General features: G+C 40.7%; 1 protein-coding gene and 1 long non-coding RNA gene across 2 annotated transcripts; one reads left to right on the forward strand and one right to left on the reverse strand.

The window, feature by feature from the left end:
• The first annotated feature begins 39 nt into the window (after positions 1 to 39).
• On the forward strand, positions 40 to 5,500 carry LOC116915820. Its single transcript, XR_004390304.2, has 2 exons — positions 40 to 197; positions 4,973 to 5,500. It is a non-coding gene; the product is annotated as an uncharacterized LOC116915820 (long non-coding RNA).
• LOC123469962 lies at positions 5,295 to 18,557 on the reverse strand. The gene is given in 17 exon segments (XM_045169338.1): positions 5,295 to 6,087; positions 6,174 to 6,224; positions 6,336 to 7,076; positions 7,300 to 7,487; positions 7,489 to 8,775; positions 8,846 to 9,070; positions 9,162 to 9,355; positions 9,440 to 9,790; positions 9,877 to 10,257; positions 10,345 to 10,444; positions 12,072 to 12,331; positions 12,427 to 12,589; positions 12,686 to 12,797; positions 12,940 to 13,012; positions 13,339 to 13,491; positions 17,653 to 17,817; positions 17,892 to 18,557. Coding segments are annotated over 16 exon segments (4,773 nt in total). The 5' UTR covers positions 17,699 to 17,817; positions 17,892 to 18,557; the 3' UTR covers positions 5,295 to 5,639.
• Between the last annotated feature and the right edge of the window lie 477 nt (positions 18,558 to 19,034).

Here is a 19,034-nt window from a genome sequence, read left to right on the forward strand (position 1 = left end):
TCACTTGAAGGAGGGTTTTGAATAGACGACTTTAAGGGAGAAGGAGTCTACCTAACTATTGTTGAACGATTGTTAGGTCGATTTCGATCGCCATTGTACAGTTAATGGCGTCGCGCATTGGAAGTATATGCGTGTGTGAATTTCGATGAGTGTTGCACACCTTGGAGGCCTCGTTGATAATCGTATTGATAATATAGGTATATAAGGCAATTAGTTATGGAATAATTTCTCACACTCAAATCAGGTTTTTTTTCTGTTCATTTTATAGTTTCTGAATAAAACGTAAAAAAACATAAATTAAGTTGGTGCGCTAACAGCACTGTTTTCGTTCATTTTTTAAACGGCTAGTTTAACGAGAAAACCAATGACGAATTTGAAATCAGCGTTCATTTTCGATTACGCCGTATGATTTTAGAAGAATTTCAAGAGATGCCGTTTTTGGCCGATTTTGACAAAAGTGGGAAGGCTATACCCTTCCCACTTTTTCATTTTTGGCCAAATTTCAAATTTTGCATAAAATACATGAATTCGATTCAGAATGGAATGAAAATAACGCAAATCAGATATATTTTTCTGTCGGTCTTAAAGATTTTGATTTAAACGTTAAAAACCATAAATTAATTTGGTGCGCTAACAGCACTGTTTTCGTTAATTTCAAGAGATGCCGTTTTTGGCCAATTTTGACAAAAGTGGGAAGGCTATACCCTTCCCACTTTTTCATTTTTTGCCAAATTCGAAATTTAGCTTAAAATACATGATTTCGATTCAGAATGGAATGAAAATCAAGCAAATCAAGTTTATTTTTCTATTGGTCTTAAAGATTTTGATTTAAACGTTAAAAACCATTAATTAAGTTGGTGCGCTATCAGCACTGTTTTCGTTCATCTTTTAAACGGCTAGTTTAACGAGAAAACCAATGACGAATTTGAAATCAGCGTTCATTTTCGATTACGCCGTATGATTTTAGAAGAATTTCAAGAGATGCCGTTTTTGGCCGATTTTGACAAAAGTGGGAAGGCTATACCCTTCCCACTTTTTCATTTTTGGCCAAATTCGAAATTTAGCTTAAAATACATGATTTCGATTCAGAATGGAATGAAAATCACGCAAATCAAGTTTATTTTTCTATTGGTCTTAAAGATTTTGATTTAAACGTTAAAAACCATAAATTAATTTGGTGCGCTAACAGCACTGTTTTCGTTAATTTTAAAAACGGCTAGTTTAACGAGAAAACCAATGACGAATTTGAAATCAGCGTTCAGTTTCGATTATTCCGTGTGATTTTTGGGGAATTTCAAGAGATGTGATTTCTGGCCGATTTTGACAAAAGTGGGAAGGCTATACCCTTCCCACTTTTTCATTTTTGGCCAAATTCGAAATTTAGCTTAAAATACATGATTTCGATTCAGAATGGAATGAAAATCACGCAAATCAAGTTTATTTTTCTATTGGTCTTAAAGATTTTGATTTAAACGTTAAAAAACATTAATTAAGTTGGTGCGCTAACAGCACTGTTTTCGTTCATCTTTTAAACGGCTAGTTTAACGAGAAAACCAATGACGAATTTGAAATCAGCGTTCATTTTCGATTACGCCGTATGATTTTAGAAGAATTTCAAGAGATGCCGTTTTTGGCCGATTTTGACAAAAGTGGGAAGGCTATACCCTTCCCACTTTTTCATTTTTGGCCAAATTCGAAATTTAGCTTAAAATACATGATTTCGATTCAGAATGGAATGAAAATCACGCAAATCAAGTTTATTTTTCTATTGGTCTTAAAGATTTTGATTTAAACGTTAAAAACCATAAATTAATTTGGTGCGCTAACAGCACTGTTTTCGTTAATTTTAAAAACGGCTAGTTTAACGAGAAAACCAATGACGAATTTGAAATCAGCGTTCAGTTTCGATTATTCCGTGTGTTTTTGGGGAATTTCAAGAGATGTCGTTTCTGGCCGATTTTGACAAAAGTGGGAAGGCTATACCCTTCCCACTTTTTCATTTTTTGCCAAATTCGAAATTTAGCTTAAAATACATGATTTCGATTCAGAATGGAATGAAAATCACGCAAATCAAGTTTATTTTTCTATTGGTCTTAAAGATTTTGATTTAAACGTTAAAAACCATAAATTAATTTGGTGCGCTAACAGCACTGTTTTCGTTAATTTTAAAAACGGCTAGTTTAACGAGAAAACCAATGACGAATTTGAAATCAGCGTTCAGTTTCGATTATTCCGTGTGATTTTTGGGGAATTTCAAGAGATGTGATTTCTGGCCGATTTTGACAAAAGTGGGAAGGCTATACCCTTCCCACTTTTTCATTTTTGGCCAAATTCGAAATTTAGCTTAAAATACATGATTTCGATTCAGAATGGAATGAAAATCACGCAAATCAAGTTTATTTTTCTATTGGTCTTAAAGATTTTGATTTAAACGTTAAAAAACATTAATTAAGTTGGTGCGCTAACAGCACTGTTTTCGTTCATCTTTTAAACGGCTAGTTTAACGAGAAAACCAATGACGAATTTGAAATCAGCGTTCATTTTCGATTACGCCGTATGATTTTAGAAGAATTTCAAGAGATGCCGTTTTTGGCCGATTTTGACAAAAGTGGGAAGGCTATACCCTTCCCACTTTTTCATTTTTTGCCAAATTCGAAATTTAGCTTAAAATACATGATTTCGATTCAGAATGGAATGAAAATCACGCAAATCAAGTTTATTTTTCTATTGGTCTTAAAGATTTTGATTTAAACGTTAAAAACCATAAATTAATTTGGTGCGCTAACAGCACTGTTTTCGTTAATTTTAAAAACGGCTAGTTTAACGAGAAAACCAATGACGAATTTGAAATCAGCGTTCAGTTTCGATTATTCCCTGTGATTTTTGGGGAATTTCAAGAGATGTGATTTCTGGCCGATTTTGACAAAAGTGGGAAGGCTATACCCTTCCCACTTTTTCATTTTTGGCCAAATTCGAAATTTAGCTTAAAATACATGATTTCGATTCAGAATGGAATGAAAATCACGCAAATCAAGTTTATTTTTCTATTGGTCTTAAAGATTTTGATTTAAACGTTAAAAACCATAAATTAATTTGGTGCGCTAACAGCACTGTTTTCGTTAATTTTAAAAACGGCTAGTTTAACGAGAAAACCAATGACGAATTTGAAATCAGCGTTCAGTTTCGATTATTCCGTGTGATTTTTGGGGAATTTCAAGAGATGTGATTTCTGGCCGATTTTGACAAAAGTGGGAAGGCTATACCCTTCCCACTTTTTCATTTTTGGCCAAATTCGAAATTTAGCTTAAAATACATGATTTCGATTCAGAATGGAATGAAAATCACGCAAATCAAGTTTATTTTTCTATTGGTCTTAAAGATTTTGATTTAAACGTTAAAAAACATTAATTAAGTTGGTGCGCTAACAGCACTGTTTTCGTTCATCTTTTAAACGGCTAGTTTAACGAGAAAACCAATGACGAATTTGAAATCAGCGTTCATTTTCGATTACGCCGTATGATTTTAGAAGAATTTCAAGAGATGCCGTTTTTGGCCGATTTTGACAAAAGTGGGAAGGCTATACCCTTCCCACTTTTTCATTTTTGGCCAAATTCGAAATTTAGTTAAAATACATGATTTCGATTCAGAATGGAATGAAAATCACGCAAATCAAGTTTATTTTTCTATTGGTCTTAAAGATTTTGATTTAAACGTTAAAAACCATAAATTAATTTGGTGCGCTAACAGCACTGTTTTCGTTAATTTTAAAAACGGCTAGTTTAACGAGAAAACCAATGACGAATTTGAAATCAGCGTTCAGTTTCGATTATTCCGTGTGTTTTTTGGGGAATTTCAAGAGATGTCGTTTCTGGCCGATTTTGACAAAAGTGGGAAGGCTATACCCTTCCCACTTTTTCATTTTTTGCCAAATTCGAAATTTAGCTTAAAATACATGATTTCGATTCAGAATGGAATGAAAATCACGCAAATCAAGTTTATTTTTCTATTGGTCTTAAAGATTTTGATTTAAACGTTAAAAACCATAAATTAATTTGGTGCGCTAACAGCACTGTTTTCGTTAATTTTAAAAACGGCTAGTTTAACGAGAAAACCAATGACGAATTTGAAATCAGCGTTCAGTTTCGATTATTCCGTGTGATTTTTGGGGAATTTCAAGAGATGTGATTTCTGGCCGATTTTGACAAAAGTGGGAAGGCTATACCCTTCCCACTTTTTCCATTTTGCCAAATTCGAAATTTAGCTTAAAATACATGATTTCGATTCAGAATGGAATGAAAATCACGCAAATCAAGTTTATTTTTCTATTGGTCTTAAAGATTTTGATTTAAACGTTAAAAAACATTAATTAAGTTGGTGCGCTAACAGCACTGTTTTCGTTCATCTTTTAAACGGCTAGTTTAACGAGAAAACCAATGACGAATTTGAAATCAGCGTTCATTTTCGATTACGCCGTATGATTTTAGAAGAATTTCAAGAGATGCCGTTTTTGGCCGATTTTGACAAAAGTGGGAAGGCTATACCCTTCCCACTTTTTCATTTTTTGCCAAATTCGAAATTTAGCTTAAAATACATGATTTCGATTCAGAATGGAATGAAAATCACGCAAATCAAGTTTATTTTTCTATTGGTCTTAAAGATTTTGATTTAAACGTTAAAAACCATAAATTAATTTGGTGCGCTAACAGCACTGTTTTCGTTAATTTTAAAAACGGCTAGTTTAACGAGAAAACCAATGACGAATTTGAAATCAGCGTTCAGTTTCGATTATTCCGTGTGATTTTTGGGGAATTTCAAGAGATGTGATTTCTGGCCGATTTTGACAAAAGTGGGAAGGCTATACCCTTCCCAATTTATCATTTTTGGCCAAATTCGAAATTTAGCTTAAAATACATGATTTCGATTCAGAATGGAATGATCGCAAATCAGGTTTATTTTTCTATTGGTCTTAAAGTGGGAAGGCGGGTTGAAGGCGGGGATTATCACCGCACGCTTCATAGGCCATGGATACGGGTCAGTTTTGCCGGAAGAGCAAAAGGTTTCCGAGACTCTATGGCGAATTGGCGACCAGGCCGGACCCTATCGGGAACTTCCTGAACGGAGTGAGGGCCTCTAGTTTTATTCGTCTTTTGCATAAAAAGCGGATAAAGAAAAAGAAAGTTTTGTTGCAATTGCTTGCACCTAAAAGAAACCAAACTTCCTCTAATTAAGAGTTGTCTCGCAACTATACGTACTACCATTTGAGTTTGTTTCCGGGTCATAGTTGAAATACAAACTTGAAAGTTCCCAATTGTGTGTATTGCCACTTATTGAATTCCATCAGAAATCAGGTAGTTTTGCAAGAAGCATGTGCAGGAAAACACAAACTGCAAAACAAGACATCCCTTATAGCAGTTATCTAAGACCAATTTCGAACCGTGACAAAAGAATATAAATAAGCGAATAAATTAAAAATGCGGATTATAAAAAAAAAAAAAAAAAACTCATTTTTCGGATCTGTTATGCAATAAGTGAAACCCAACCATTTTTGTTTGCAATCCAAGCTGAGCTATTTGCTCTAATCAGTCGGTTGCTTATTGGCAATTATTTACAACAAGGAAGTTGGGAAGACAATACTTTCATCAGAAGTGATTTAAGTGAAATCTGGTAAAGCCAACAAACAGGAGCAGTGCCGAAGACAACGAGAACCAAGGGACGAAAGTAGTTGAGCCGTTCTTTTCATTTTGCTGATGGTCATCCTGGACATCCTCGTCGTCCAATCCGCGGTGTTCAACTGGTAGCTGGCTAGAATCCAACTCCTGGGGTAGTTGATCTAAGTGTTGGTTATCGTTTCGGTGGTCACTGTCGTCGATTTGTCGCTTTCTTCTCTCTGATTCGCTACCAACTTGTTTGACTCCCTCATGATCAGCTTCATCATCAGACAAGACATTGTGGGGTTTTTCATCGACGGAGGCTAGATCTCCGTCCTCGGCCGTTGATGAAGCGGTTGACAAATCTGGTTCTGTTGTGCTATCTTCTTCGGCGGTTGTGTCAGTCGTGGCTTCACGGGACAACACCTCAGCGATTTTACTACAAAGATCAAAACAAAAATGTCAACACCTTTTCGAATAACAAGTCAATCAAAAAGAAAAACTAATGTCTGTGAATTTTCTTACCTCAGCAGCGTTTCTGACGGAGCTTCACCAGATAGCCAGTCCTCGAAGTTGCTTCAAAGGTTATAAAAAAAAAAAAAAACGAATAAATTATAGTAATAATAAAACACATGTTATGCCAGGCCCAAGATGTGAAGCGCTGCAAACAATAACGAATTTTCTTACCTCAATAAAGATTCAGAAGAGAATGATCTGGGTGTGTACTGTTCTGACGGGCCAAATAGAAATCTTTCCAATTGAGCTCTTTCAGCATCGCTGATGACGGGCTTTCCAGCAGTACCAAGAACGGACCCACCGCCTATAATCGATGCTGAAAAAGGATCTAAAACGTGGAGTTTCTTATTCAGCGGTCGCTCGGAACGTCGCACGCCGTCAAAATTAGGGCGGGTGGCAGTTTGGACCTTTGAGACGATAATGGGCGGAAGTGATCCTTGGAAGCTCACTTCAGGTGGGAATGGCAAATCCGCTTTACCGTTTATCGCAACAGGGGGAGGAGCTTTGTGCACGGCATGAGCAACGTCTGATTTGCTATCGAACTGTTGCCGTGTGCCATCTTTGCGTCGATCGCCACCGTTGCCGAGGAATCGTTGAAGAAGGCCCGTTAAGCCTTGACTCGGCTTCGAATGCGGTTGGGAAGACGGTCGGTTTTGTGCTGGATTATTCCGGTTCCTTAGTTTATCCTCTTGTTGTTGGCGTTGCTGTAGCGATAGTGGTTGCTCACCAGCACGGCTTTGTCCGTCACCAGGAAACGGTCTTTGAAAATGTGCACCTTGATGAGGGCCTTGCTGAGGTTGCTGGTGCGACGACTGTTGTTCTCGGTTCTGTTCTCGGTTCCATCCAGCTTGAACTGGAACTGGATTTCTCTGAAGCACTGGACCATTCTGTGGTTGCCAATTAAATGAAGGCCTGTCGTAAAATACACGATGATGAAAATTAATTCCTTCGGTTTATAGTTACAGGAAGCAAATCATTCGCTAAATTCGTAGTCTGTTGGAATGTCCACGTTTTCTTATGAGGCAATCCGAGGGTAGGAAAGATTAATAATAGTTTATGAATAAAATTAACTAAAATGATGACAAGTTATCTGATCGCTCGAGCATAAATATTTTATTTCAGGAAACCCTCTCACCTGTTAGGGGTAGAAGATCCGACAGCGATCGGTGTGGCCAAAGGAGGAACATTTTGCTCCTTACGACGATTACCGCCAAAGTTGAAAAATGCAGCTAATCCGGAAGATTTCTTGCGGGCAGGAGGAGGACCTGGAGGTGAATGAGGACGTGCGTTCGCATCCTGGCCGCTAAATTGAGGAGGACGGGGGTTGCGGACGTTGTGCAGGAAGCGCTGGAGGCTTCGGGTGCGGTTTAAATTGCTGTGGGTTGGGAGGATTCACTTGCTGATTGGCGTCATGTTGCGGAGGGAACCTCGGAGCTGGCATAGACGGTCCTGGAACCACTGGAACAACAGCCTTTGGCAATGTAATCGGCACGGGTTCCTTCGGTCTGCGGTGATCTTGTTCGGATGCGACAAAAACTGGATCCAACGTGACTAGACTCGGTGATTCGCTGGTGACCCTCGGATCTTCAGCGGTGATGCCTTTCCCTTCCAAGTTCTGAGGTTCGACGTCAAATCCAAGCGGAGGTATAGGTCCATCCACGTTGCGTATAGGTTTGAATCCACTCTCCAGGATGATAGTATTCGGGTTGAAAACACCTCCGGCTTGCGGGTTGAACGAGTAAGCCTGAACAGGGGGTGGATTAATTCTTGTAGGGATAACGTCCTTGGCATTGAAATTGTTATTTTGCTGTTCATTTGATGGCGGGCTCCACGCTGGCCTTTCCGATTGCGCCGACCTATCTTGCTGCCTATCGGGAATCAATGGACGGGGTTCGGCCGGTTCTTGATTAGGCAACGGTTCTCTTTGATGATTCTGCAAATTGGGTCGTTGGCGGAAATTGGACGAATGCTGGATTAGCTTAGTCAGTTGCTTCACCGGCCCAGGGATGGGAATACTGATGTGAGGTTTCTGTTCTTCTGTCTTAACGACGACCTGTGGTGCAATCCGGCGCGGTGGTTCGGTCGTTCTCACAACAGCAGGTGCCGGTTTAGTTGGTTTAACTGGAGGCAATGTTGGCGGTAATGTAGGAGGCGCTGTTGGAACTGGAGTTGAATAATATCGTTGCGGTACTGTGGGGCGTGTTGTCGGTGAGGGACGCGGCGGCGGTGCCGTAGTCCGTTGCGGAACAGGTCTGTCCTCATCTCTGCTGCCAAAACTTGATTCTCTGAAAAAATCTTCAAACTCAGATGGGAAGTTGCCACCGAACGCATTTTCTGGGAAGAATTCGCTTTCGGGTGCGCGATATTCCGGCGCGAAATCCATCGTGTTTGAAGGTTCGGCGTTATCGATTTTTTTAATTTCTGGAATTCGAGGTACATCGTCCTCGTAATAATCTGGATATTCTCTCTGATCGTCTTCTGAAGGTCGTTTAGAAGCTGGATTAAACTCATCGGATGGTTGTCCAGAGGTTCCAGCTTTGCGATTGTTATGGTCGAGGTCGCAGCTGTCAACAACGCGGATTTTCCAGCCCAAATATCGGTGGACGTAGGACTGTAAAGAATTACGAATAACGCAGTTAATCGGTAGGTCAGTCTCAGTGATATAGTACTATAAGACAAACCTGATAGTAAATCGTGTCAGGTGTGTTTACGTCCGGTTTAAATTGCATTATGGCTGGTTCACCTTCTTCGCAATGAAGTTTCAATGTTCTCTGATAAGCTCCGAACGAGGTGAACTTGTCGGCCGGTTGAGAAGGATCTTCGACCCATTCACACAGACGGCCCTGAGCCGACGAAACTGGATTGCCATCGCGGTCGTAAGTTACACCAGCAAATATTCTGATTTTCTGCAAACGGAAGAGGAAGAAAATGAAATTGAGTACAATCAGGTTTGATTTTTGTTGGTGTCTTTGAAGTTTCTTATGGCAAGTCACTTACAGATCTCTCGTCGGGTGTTTTGAATTCATAACCCCCTTCGGGATCATCTGTAATGTAGAATGGATGATAACGAGACGGACGATCTGGGTCTTGGCCACCTTCTACCACAAATGTGTAAGTCTCGCCACGAACGACGGTCACTTCGGGAATGAGTAATCCGTTAATGAACCACGAAACTCCCCAGCCGAGATTTCCTGTCATCAATAAATCAATGAAATATTCCATTCGCTCCATTTTGATGATGTGATCTGTGTCACGATTCAACTACTGGTTTGTACCTGTAATGGCGTTGTAGCCTTGACTGCCACCGTTTGGACCGAGATGAGCGTAATAGACGTGATTCTCCGGTTCGTTACATTCGATTGCTGGGATATACCAAGGTAGCTTATTGGACACGGCAGGTGGCGAAGGTTGGGAAGGTGGTTGAGGTGGTTGAGGTGGTTGGTACTTGGCCAACAATTGGGTATTGGGTCCGACTGAATTTCCATCTAAAGAAGACCAGCGATTCTCTTCTGTGGTTGGTCGTCGTTGAACAGAGGGAACGGTAACCGAACCAGACGTTGCTGTCGGATCTTCCGGAGCTGGACAGTTCCAGAAAGGCGATCGTCCAAAATCGATTAATAAATCACCTGAGCAGGAAAGGAAAAAATGCAACGGTCAATACAAGACCAATGGTTAATGGGATTAAAAAAACAAAAAACAAATGAATGCAAACCTTTATTTCTAAGTTTATGGTAAGTGGGTTCATTATCTGAACTGAGTGGTCCAACAGCCCAAATGACGGCCTGGGTTCCATTGGTGATGATGCTTTTGTCCTGTTCATCCTGTGCCTTGAGGGGCCTTTGGTAAGTCAGCATGACGTAATCATTGACGAGAGCAGCGTTGAGCAGTCGGATATTGTTTGTTCCACGAGCAGATTGGGTGTCCTGACACACTCCCTTTCCGGCCGTACAAGCCGATTTGGATGTCATGTAATGATCGTGAACAAAGCCTTTGCCACTCTCACGATCCAACCAGCCAACAGCCACGTCAGCACCAATCATCCTAGTTCTCTTTGAATCGCCACTGGGTCCGAACGCTACATATTGTCCGTCATCTATTTGGAAATATTCAAAATGAAATTATTTTCATGAAAAGCCGTCCAAAAAAAGAGATAAATAGAGAGCAAGAGAAAGAGGCGTACCAATTTTGCCGACCAGTTGCAGGACGATAGTTTCTCCGGCCACCGCCCAGCGGACCTCAAGCGCCAAGTCATCCCAGAGCACCTCACAATTGAGCTTCGCCTAAATTCATGTAAATCAAGACAAGGTCGACCAATGAACCAAAAAAGAAAATATTTACAGTTAGAGATGACCGAGTGAATTTCTCAAACAAAAATAAAAGAACACACAAAAACAAAAAGTGTAATGAAATTGATGGGCTGGGCGAGTTTTGGAACAGTTGGCAACGAAAATCTTGACGAAAAAAAAGGAAAAAAAACAGGTTGATCAAGGAAACAAACAGAAAAAAAAAAAAAAACAGGTTGGAAAAAAAGACCAGCTTTTATTTCAGCTTCAAAAAGTGTGCCTTTCTTTTTTCTTTTACAAACACGCACACACGCACACATACAAAGTGGATAGCGAGTGAAGAAGATGGGAATAATAACAAGCTAACAGAAACAAAGAAAACCCTCTTCTCTAAACATTTCTTGATTTTTTTTTGGTTCTTTTCTTGAATATTTTATATAGATACTATAGTACTTAATAACTCTATGCTGTGGAAAACTGAGTAAAGCGTGCGAAGGTAAAAAAAAAAAAACTAATAGAGAAGATCGTCAATCTCCGGTGTTACTCTAAACGGCTCTGTTGAAGTGACGGACAGGAACGGAGCGTGAATAGAATGCGGGAAAGGATTGCAGTCGGTTGGCAGGTGGTACTACTTTTGTTGGTGCTGGACCTACTGGACGACGCGTATCGCGCTGCTGAAGCGGGCGCGCATTCTGTTGGGGTTGTGGTTGATTGGTGTACTGTGGCGCTCTTCGTCGAGCTAACGGAGCCGTTCGTGGTTTATTACCATCACCGATGAGCACTTTGTTGTAGATGTCGTCGTCCGGCTGGTGCATAAAGTGCGTTTTAAAAAAACAAAACGAACAGAAAGAAGAAGAAGAGAAATAGAGAGAGAGAAATGACAGGTAGTAGAAGAAGGGGCGGACGACTCGTCCGACCCGTAGGCATTACCATTCGTTAGACAGAATCACTGGAAGGAAGTTATTTTCATTTGCCTTACCACATTAAGAATACATGTTAGCGGTAATTTAAATGGAATTTAGTTTGAACAGTGTCACAAAATAACCCACCAACCGGTTCGAAATGGTTCACCTTGTTAACAATTGTTGTTCGAAATTGTAACACTTTGCCAAGCGGGAAAAAAGATGTCAAGCGTGACGTTATGTAGGCTCCATTAATAATCAAATAGGAAGGGACCACGACATTATCCAGCGCATTAACGCAAAACAATAACCCAGCAAAAAAAAAGAGTCTTATTTTCTTAGTGTTGCTGTTGTTATTAGTCGTGCGGATACAGCCAGGACACGAGTGCCGCTGGCAAGGCATTCAAAACCTCTTCCGTGTTTAACTAGCGTAAATCCTTCACTACTGGCCCATTGCATTATTTTATGCATTCACCAGAAAAGAAATGGGACTTTTGAATGGCATTATTTTGGGTCTGTTATTTTTAGTAAGATGGGGGGAGGTAGTTGGTCTCGGTCTATTTTCTACTAATTTAGCGGGCGGAGGAACGAATCCGGTTTAGTGAGAAACATATGCATAGTAGGTTAACACGCACAAACATGCATGTGTAAATACCGTATGCCAGAACCACAAACTACTGACAGATTTCTTTTTGAAAGATTTGAAGCGGAAACGGTCTTACCTGAGGAGCGACGCCGAGCATTTTCAGCGATGGAGGTACGTTGAGGTTCTTGGGGATGCGGATGTGACCGAAATCGATGCCGTAAGCCTTGCACCAGACACTCAACCACTCAACGTCGAATACGGTCAAATCGCCAGGCAGAGTCAAAACTAGCGTCTTGGTGTCATAGCGACGTAGTGGCTCAGTTTTGCCATTCTCATCGGGCACTTGCGCTCCCTCCTGGTTAGGTTTTGGGCCCGTACCCACCCAGAAAAAGGCATCTGAAATATGTTGCAACAAACGATTTTGTTTTATTCCGCCACCGTGTTTCATAATTTATTAAACATTAAAGCTTTTTTATTTTTCATGACCCTACCAGGAGCTTGTCCGTCGTACGTGAAATTGGGCAACAGGAAAGTCTGAGCGTCGACAACGTAGATACGATCTGAAGCGACTTGATGAATGCCGGAGAGAGGGGTCAATCGTTGAGGACGCGGGTAATCAAAACCGGCTGGTACTTTAACTTCACCAAAAGCCTCCTGTTAGTATGGAACAGGATTATAGAAGAAATGATGACGCAATAAACACAACGGAAAACTGAACTCTGACTAGATTTTGATGTTGAATGTACGCACCGAAAAGGATCGACTCCACACAGTCAACCAACGGATTTCTTTGATGGTTTTGCCTTCGGGTAACGTCAGCGTTAAGTCTTGGTCTTCATAAGCCCTGGAAAGGCTTTCCGTTCTATTGAAAGATTTAAAAAAAGAGCAAAAATGTAACGCTTAACCAAACATAACGTTGCGTCCGTCTGCTGTTTCGCTAGCAAGAATTCATAGTAAAAATATAAAAAGGGAACATAACTGATATTTTGGAAATTGAAACTTACGAGCCGTCTTCATTAGGGATAACGAATCCATCGGTTCCGACTCTGGATGAGGATCCGGCGTAGAATAGCGCATCTATTCCACGATGAGCAAAAGAAAAGTTCAGTTACATCACGATTTTTTGTTGAAAGAAAAAGAATGCAAATCAAAAACGGGATTATTCAATGGAATTTCTTGAATAATAAACAGATAGCAAGAGAACCCCCCTCCACTGCCCTTTCCTCCTCTACATTTCTTTTTGTAAAGGAATTAAGGTTCAATCCCGTTGGCGATCACGACGACCTTTTGAACCGGGTTTTATGAAATTATACCTAAACCATGTTATTACTCTGATTGACCACGACTTGATCGAGTCATCGCGTTTTCGAAGTCAAAATCAAAAACGAAGAAGCATGACTTACCTTGGCCTTTGCCATCATAAGAAAAGCCTTTAATGAAAAGCGTTCGTGCGTCAACGGCGTAGACATCGCCGCGGATTCCGTGGTACTGTGACTCCAATGAACCGATCAAACGACCGTAATAAGTGTTGGCACCCGTGTCGGCTTTGCACACACCTAGAAATCGTGAAAAAGAAATGAAACAAAACAACAATTCACTACGACATTCAAAAGGAACCAAATCTCGAAAAGAATGAGAGAAAATCAAAATCAATGGGTCTAAACTAGAGCGGATTTCAATTGTTTGCGGAGGCACGAAGTCGATCATGGAGATTGGCATAGTGTTTCAATGACAGTAATAACTACCGCAACTAGAGCTAATTTCAGAAGATCAGAATATTCACGCCAGAAAGTCACATGTAACGTTATGTTTTCGTCAAAAGTAACTGAACGATTGGAAAAACCCGGAGCAAGTCAATCAAAGAGAAGAAATATCAAATAACGGCTTCCCCCGTTTGCGGTGTTGAAAAGAGAAAAATCTGTGACGGTTGGTTAGGTAACGCAACCATTTGCCAATCATTCAAACATGCCCTTCTTACAAGTCGTTTTGATTGCTGCAGAATTGCTCCGATTGCAGTGAATGACAGGCACGAAAGTAAGACCACCAGAATCATTCAAAAACCAACCCCGAATTCGTACGAAAGTGGCGGAGAACGATGAAAGATCTTCGTTATTAATCGGCCGATGCATCTAGGGCAGTAGCGCTTTGGGGCTGTTGAACCAGTGCAACTTCTTTTTGTCGTTTTCACGGGATAACCCGGATGCACTCCGAAAAATAGCAATATAATATCAAACAACACGAAGAGCTCCGCCGGTTTATTCGCACGAACGGTTTCGTAAAACTTGACGGTTGATAAGTGGGCGACAATGACGGGGAAAATGAAATTGCAACAAGAAACAAGGTTAATGCGCTACTTTTTGAATCTTCCAATTCATCTTGCTGCGTGAAAGTCAGGCGCGCGCATTTCAAATTCAATAATGTGAAAATAGAGAAATTTTTTAAGCTAAGAAATGATTACATTTTTTTCGATTTTTGTTTTCCACATCTCCAAGAAAAGAAAGGAAACAGAACCATCGCGCTATAGAAAGTTGCTACAAGATGTGGCTTTGTTGTCTGGCGTCTAGCACAGCGTGTGGGCTCTCTCCCACAGCGTGAGCGGGATCACGCGTTTCAGAACGAGGATAGAGAAAGAGAGAGAAAGCTTTTTTTTTATCTAATATGAGAATAGAAAAACAAAATCGCGCCATCTCATTCTGTTTTCCGATTCTCTCTCTTTTAAGCGCATCGGGCGGCCGCGACCCGTCGTCCCGCTGGCCTTAATCTCACCTTTCTCGCTAGTCGCGGTCTGGCTTTGCTTATTAAGTTTTAGATAAATACATTTGCTTTATTTTATGGCTACGTTATGCTCCGATCGCATGTATGGATTCCCGATTTTCGCCAGACACCGCAACGGGTTCGTGCGCTCGAAACTGACCCAATTTCTATTGCTACAAAATCCTCCTCCAGTTTTGTTCTTTCTCTTGGTGTAGAGATGTATAACAGCGTACTATTGTCGTGTGATGACCGACATATATTCCAATTGGTCACTTTGCTGTTTCACGATCCGTGAGCCTGTAAATCCTGTTTCATCATCATCCGGTCCATCAATTTTTCATTGAATCCGGTCCGTTTCTCTTGGTCGAGTCTTTTTCTTTTGGGGATTGGTTAAATTCACCGTTTCATTTATTCGTTGACGACAACCGTTTGCGTTATATTACAGACCTGAATGAATTTTGCGATCCATTGGAATATATGGCGGTTTGATAAGTATACATATAAATGAAATAGTAAAATTTCATGTTGCAATAACGGTGAGCTGCGGCAACCCGTTGTGTTTTTTTCTTTCTTTAAAAATGTATTCCTGAAAGCGCAATGTTCACTTGAACAGCGTGTACGATAAAGAAAGTGATAGCGTGTGAATTCCTCGACAGTTATTAGCGTTAACGTTAGTTGTTCTTTTTTTTCTTCTCGTTTGCTGTTGTCCCCGTGTTTTATTATCCGGAAAAAAATAGAAGAACACAGCTGACTTCCGTATTAAAGGCCAATTTCGCTGATAACATCTGTTTCGATCTCCGTATAGCGGCTTGAGATATCCTTTACATAGTATACTACCACTAGTATGGGCTGAGAATGGCGACGAGTGAGGAAGTCCACAGAGCCTGTCCCTACTGTTTTCTTTAATCATCTCAAAAAGATTCGCCGTTATGTTACTGTTGCAACCGGTAGTTTGTTAATACACAGCGTCAGCAATTTAACAGTTTGTCGTTTGGAAACGGTTGAGAATATAAATGTGTGCGCACTCCTTCTAATCCTCGACACGTTTGGTTTGTTTCATGCTGGTTTAATAATCAAAACAAGCACAGGAAATTGTTTTCTATTTACTTTTTCTTTTGATTAAAAACGAAAAATAAAACGTGCGAGAGAAAGAGACGGACAATAGAAATGGAACAAAAAAAAGGGCGAAGCTAAGCCAGCCCCGGGGTCGAACACTTGGGAAACGAAAAAAAAAAAAGAGAAAGAGGAATGCTAACATCTAACTAAGCACCTAAACATAACGGCACTTTTAGTGTTACAGAGCAGAGGGGGGTAGATACTGAATGTACAAATCTTCGCCCTATTTTTCTCTCTATAGGATCTTTACACTGGGTGTCGTCATCGAGCTCTCTCATACCAACTACGGCAATAAGCAACGCAATTTCGGAATTTAAAAAAACATATTTTTTTTTTCGTTTTATGATTGCGCAAGGTTGTGCTCCACTTCTCGCATTTTCTCGCTATTTTCAAAGTCGCACAAAACAATTTCACCTATAAATCTTCTGCTATAGAACTGAGAGGGGATTGAATACGGCGCAGGGCCACATCCAGGTAGACTAAAAATATTTTATGGCTTACGATTTGGTACAGGTAACCCCCTAGCATCACATCAGCTCTCCTCCCCTCCCACTAGAAAAAAAAAAAAGTGTTAAAAAAAACCCTCGAGAAAATGTATTCCTTAAAAGCCGTTCCGGTCAGTGCTCCACCACCCTATTCCTTCCAGGTTCAACCATCGGCACTATCCTCTTCAGCAAATACCTTCTTATACCGTTAGGTTAACGAGAACGCTGTTTCTGTCTCTAAACCTTATAGCGTGCGCGTGTAACATCCCGCAGCACCTTCTGCTGGTTCTTTTCCTATGTTAAAAGAACATCCCTTCTAAACTCTTCCAGATGGTTTTTCTTCTTTTTCTTTCTCTGAGTGGGGGGAGAGAGAGGAAGCTCTTCCCTATACTTTAACATGCTTCGTCTGATGCTTTGATGGCGTAAAAAAATGTTAACTTCCTATGGAAAACAACCGGCAATATCGCTTTTGTTCGTACAGCCGGGACGAGCACCTGCAACCGAGAAGCTCACAGAGCAGAGAGCCGTTAACCTACATTTGTTTTTTTCAAAGTCGCAATCAACGCAGGGTTATTTCTTTCTTAGTCTCAAAAGCTTAATCAGTTTCTTTTTTTTTTTTCTCACTCTTTCGATTGTACACGGAAGACCACCTTCACTCCTGTACCCCCTGTTGCGACGGATTTCCGTTAAGCCGCTGTCCACCACCGGGCGAGCCAAATCTCGTGTGAAACCGAAACTGAAAGGCCATCTGTGCGATGGGCAGTTGCTTTGCGAGCCGTCTGTTCCATCGCCGAAACGTAGATAGGGGCTTATAAAAATACTTTTTAACATGTCAGCAACCTTACGTACGTACTGGATGATAACAATTACGGCGAAAAGAATTAAACTTTTTCTTTTCCTCATTCGTCTTGTATTGTCTCTGATTTTGCTGTTTTTCAAACCTTCCCTCAACCACCTGACTTGGTGGTGGCGCAATTCAATTTAGCATTTTTTGTTTTTCTTCGTATCTTTCCCCATCGAGTTTGTAGCGAAGGCGGGTTCCAGATCCATGCACACATAGAAAAGTAATGCATTATGTCTTTACTGTTACTTTCCACGTTTGCGCATTTAAACGACGTGCGCATATCGGCGATTGGTCACATCCCATCGCTTCCGTTATTTTCGACGAGTCATCTCGTCCCGCACAATCTCTTTTTCAATGCATACAGTAAAGCTCTTAATTTCCTATCCGACCGGAATTTTCGATTCTTAGAGATCAATTGGGAACCGAAATATTTATTTAGTACACACTGTACGCTAGTTGTGTACGTAATAATTATTTGGTTTCAATATAAGGGAACAAAAAGTGGAGGTTTGACTCACCAGCGATGAGAAGTGCCAGCATACAGGCAATTGAAGAGTTCCCCATTGTCAGACCGATCTCTGAGGATTTTCTTGCTCGCCAAAAAGAATCTGGACGTCTTCTTGCTGTTGTTTTGTCGGTCGTGTTTCACTTTTTCCAACGTTATCGTCTCAGATAATAAAGCACTATTGGCAAAATAAAAATATAAAACGCTTTTTGAATATCTAAATTTTTTAGTTTTAATTTTGATTATTATTACGTTTTTTTTTTTTTTTGTTTTTTTCTTTTCTTTACTTGAGCTCCACTCGGCCCCACTGTCAAAAGTGGAATGACCGTACAGAAAACGCCGTGGCTTTTATATATGGCCCGCGCCCGCTAGTTGGTGTGCAGGTACGTTCGTACCTTCTCTTCTGTCTACGCATCTGCTTTACCTGATTCTCTCCTTTCTTCTTTTTTTTTTTTTTTCTGTCTCTGCTTCTTCGTCTTTCGTTTTTTACCATTCACCAGTGGCACGTGACCAGGAACAGTTTTTACTTAACAAATTTTCTTCTGGTCTTCTCTTCCCTGAGTTCTTGTTCCCCTCTCCACAATACCCCCACGCAGATTTTTCTATCTTTTGCATTTTACCGAAATACCGGCGAAATCATTTTTTCGGCGAATGACGGGAAAAAAAAAAGCGGACAAGGTTCCAGTAACACCGCGATGTGAATTTTTTTCTTCTTCTTCTCAATCTCTTCTATATTTCATTACAGCCTCTAGGTGATCAGTGCTCACTGCGTCCGCTATTATCTTCCGACAGTGATGCCCTCCTCTTGGAACGCATAACAGTTTTCTCAATAGGAAGAAGAAGACGAATAAAAATCACGGCCACCAACAGCCTGTTCGGCCCAGCCAAATTCCGTAACATCTGAAGAAGCGGAAGCTCAACGGCTGGGATCCCGATCTCGTTATTCTCGTTTTATTCTTTTTTTTTTTCTCTCTCTTTCTCGATCGGTTTCCACGACCGAGGGGGGGACGAAGACGACTGGTCGCGACTACTGGTCTACTACCGTTACACGGTATGGCATCTTCTTTGATAGTCGTGATCACCCATTAGCGATGCCCTACTTTTCGGATCTGCAATTTCTCATTAACATTTTTCTTGATTTGATTTTTTTCTATCTAAAAATTTTTTTTTGTGGCTCCCAAGGCAAAGAAGTAATCTCGAGGAAGGTTTTTTTTTTGTTCGTACGCGTTGTAGGGTGTAACAGTGCTGGCTGGTTGCGTACGAGGACTCACGCACAGATCCCACATTGGGGTCTGGTATAACAAGTTTGTTTCCATAACGGACAGGTTTCCAACGCGCGCACCATCTCTGGAAGACATTTCCTGACAAACACATCAACACAATATTATAGCTTCT

Source organism: Daphnia magna, linkage group LG2, assembly GCF_020631705.1.
Source record: "Daphnia magna isolate NIES linkage group LG2, ASM2063170v1.1, whole genome shotgun sequence".
In the NCBI taxonomy this organism is placed as follows: Eukaryota; Metazoa; Arthropoda; class Branchiopoda; order Diplostraca; family Daphniidae; genus Daphnia; species Daphnia magna.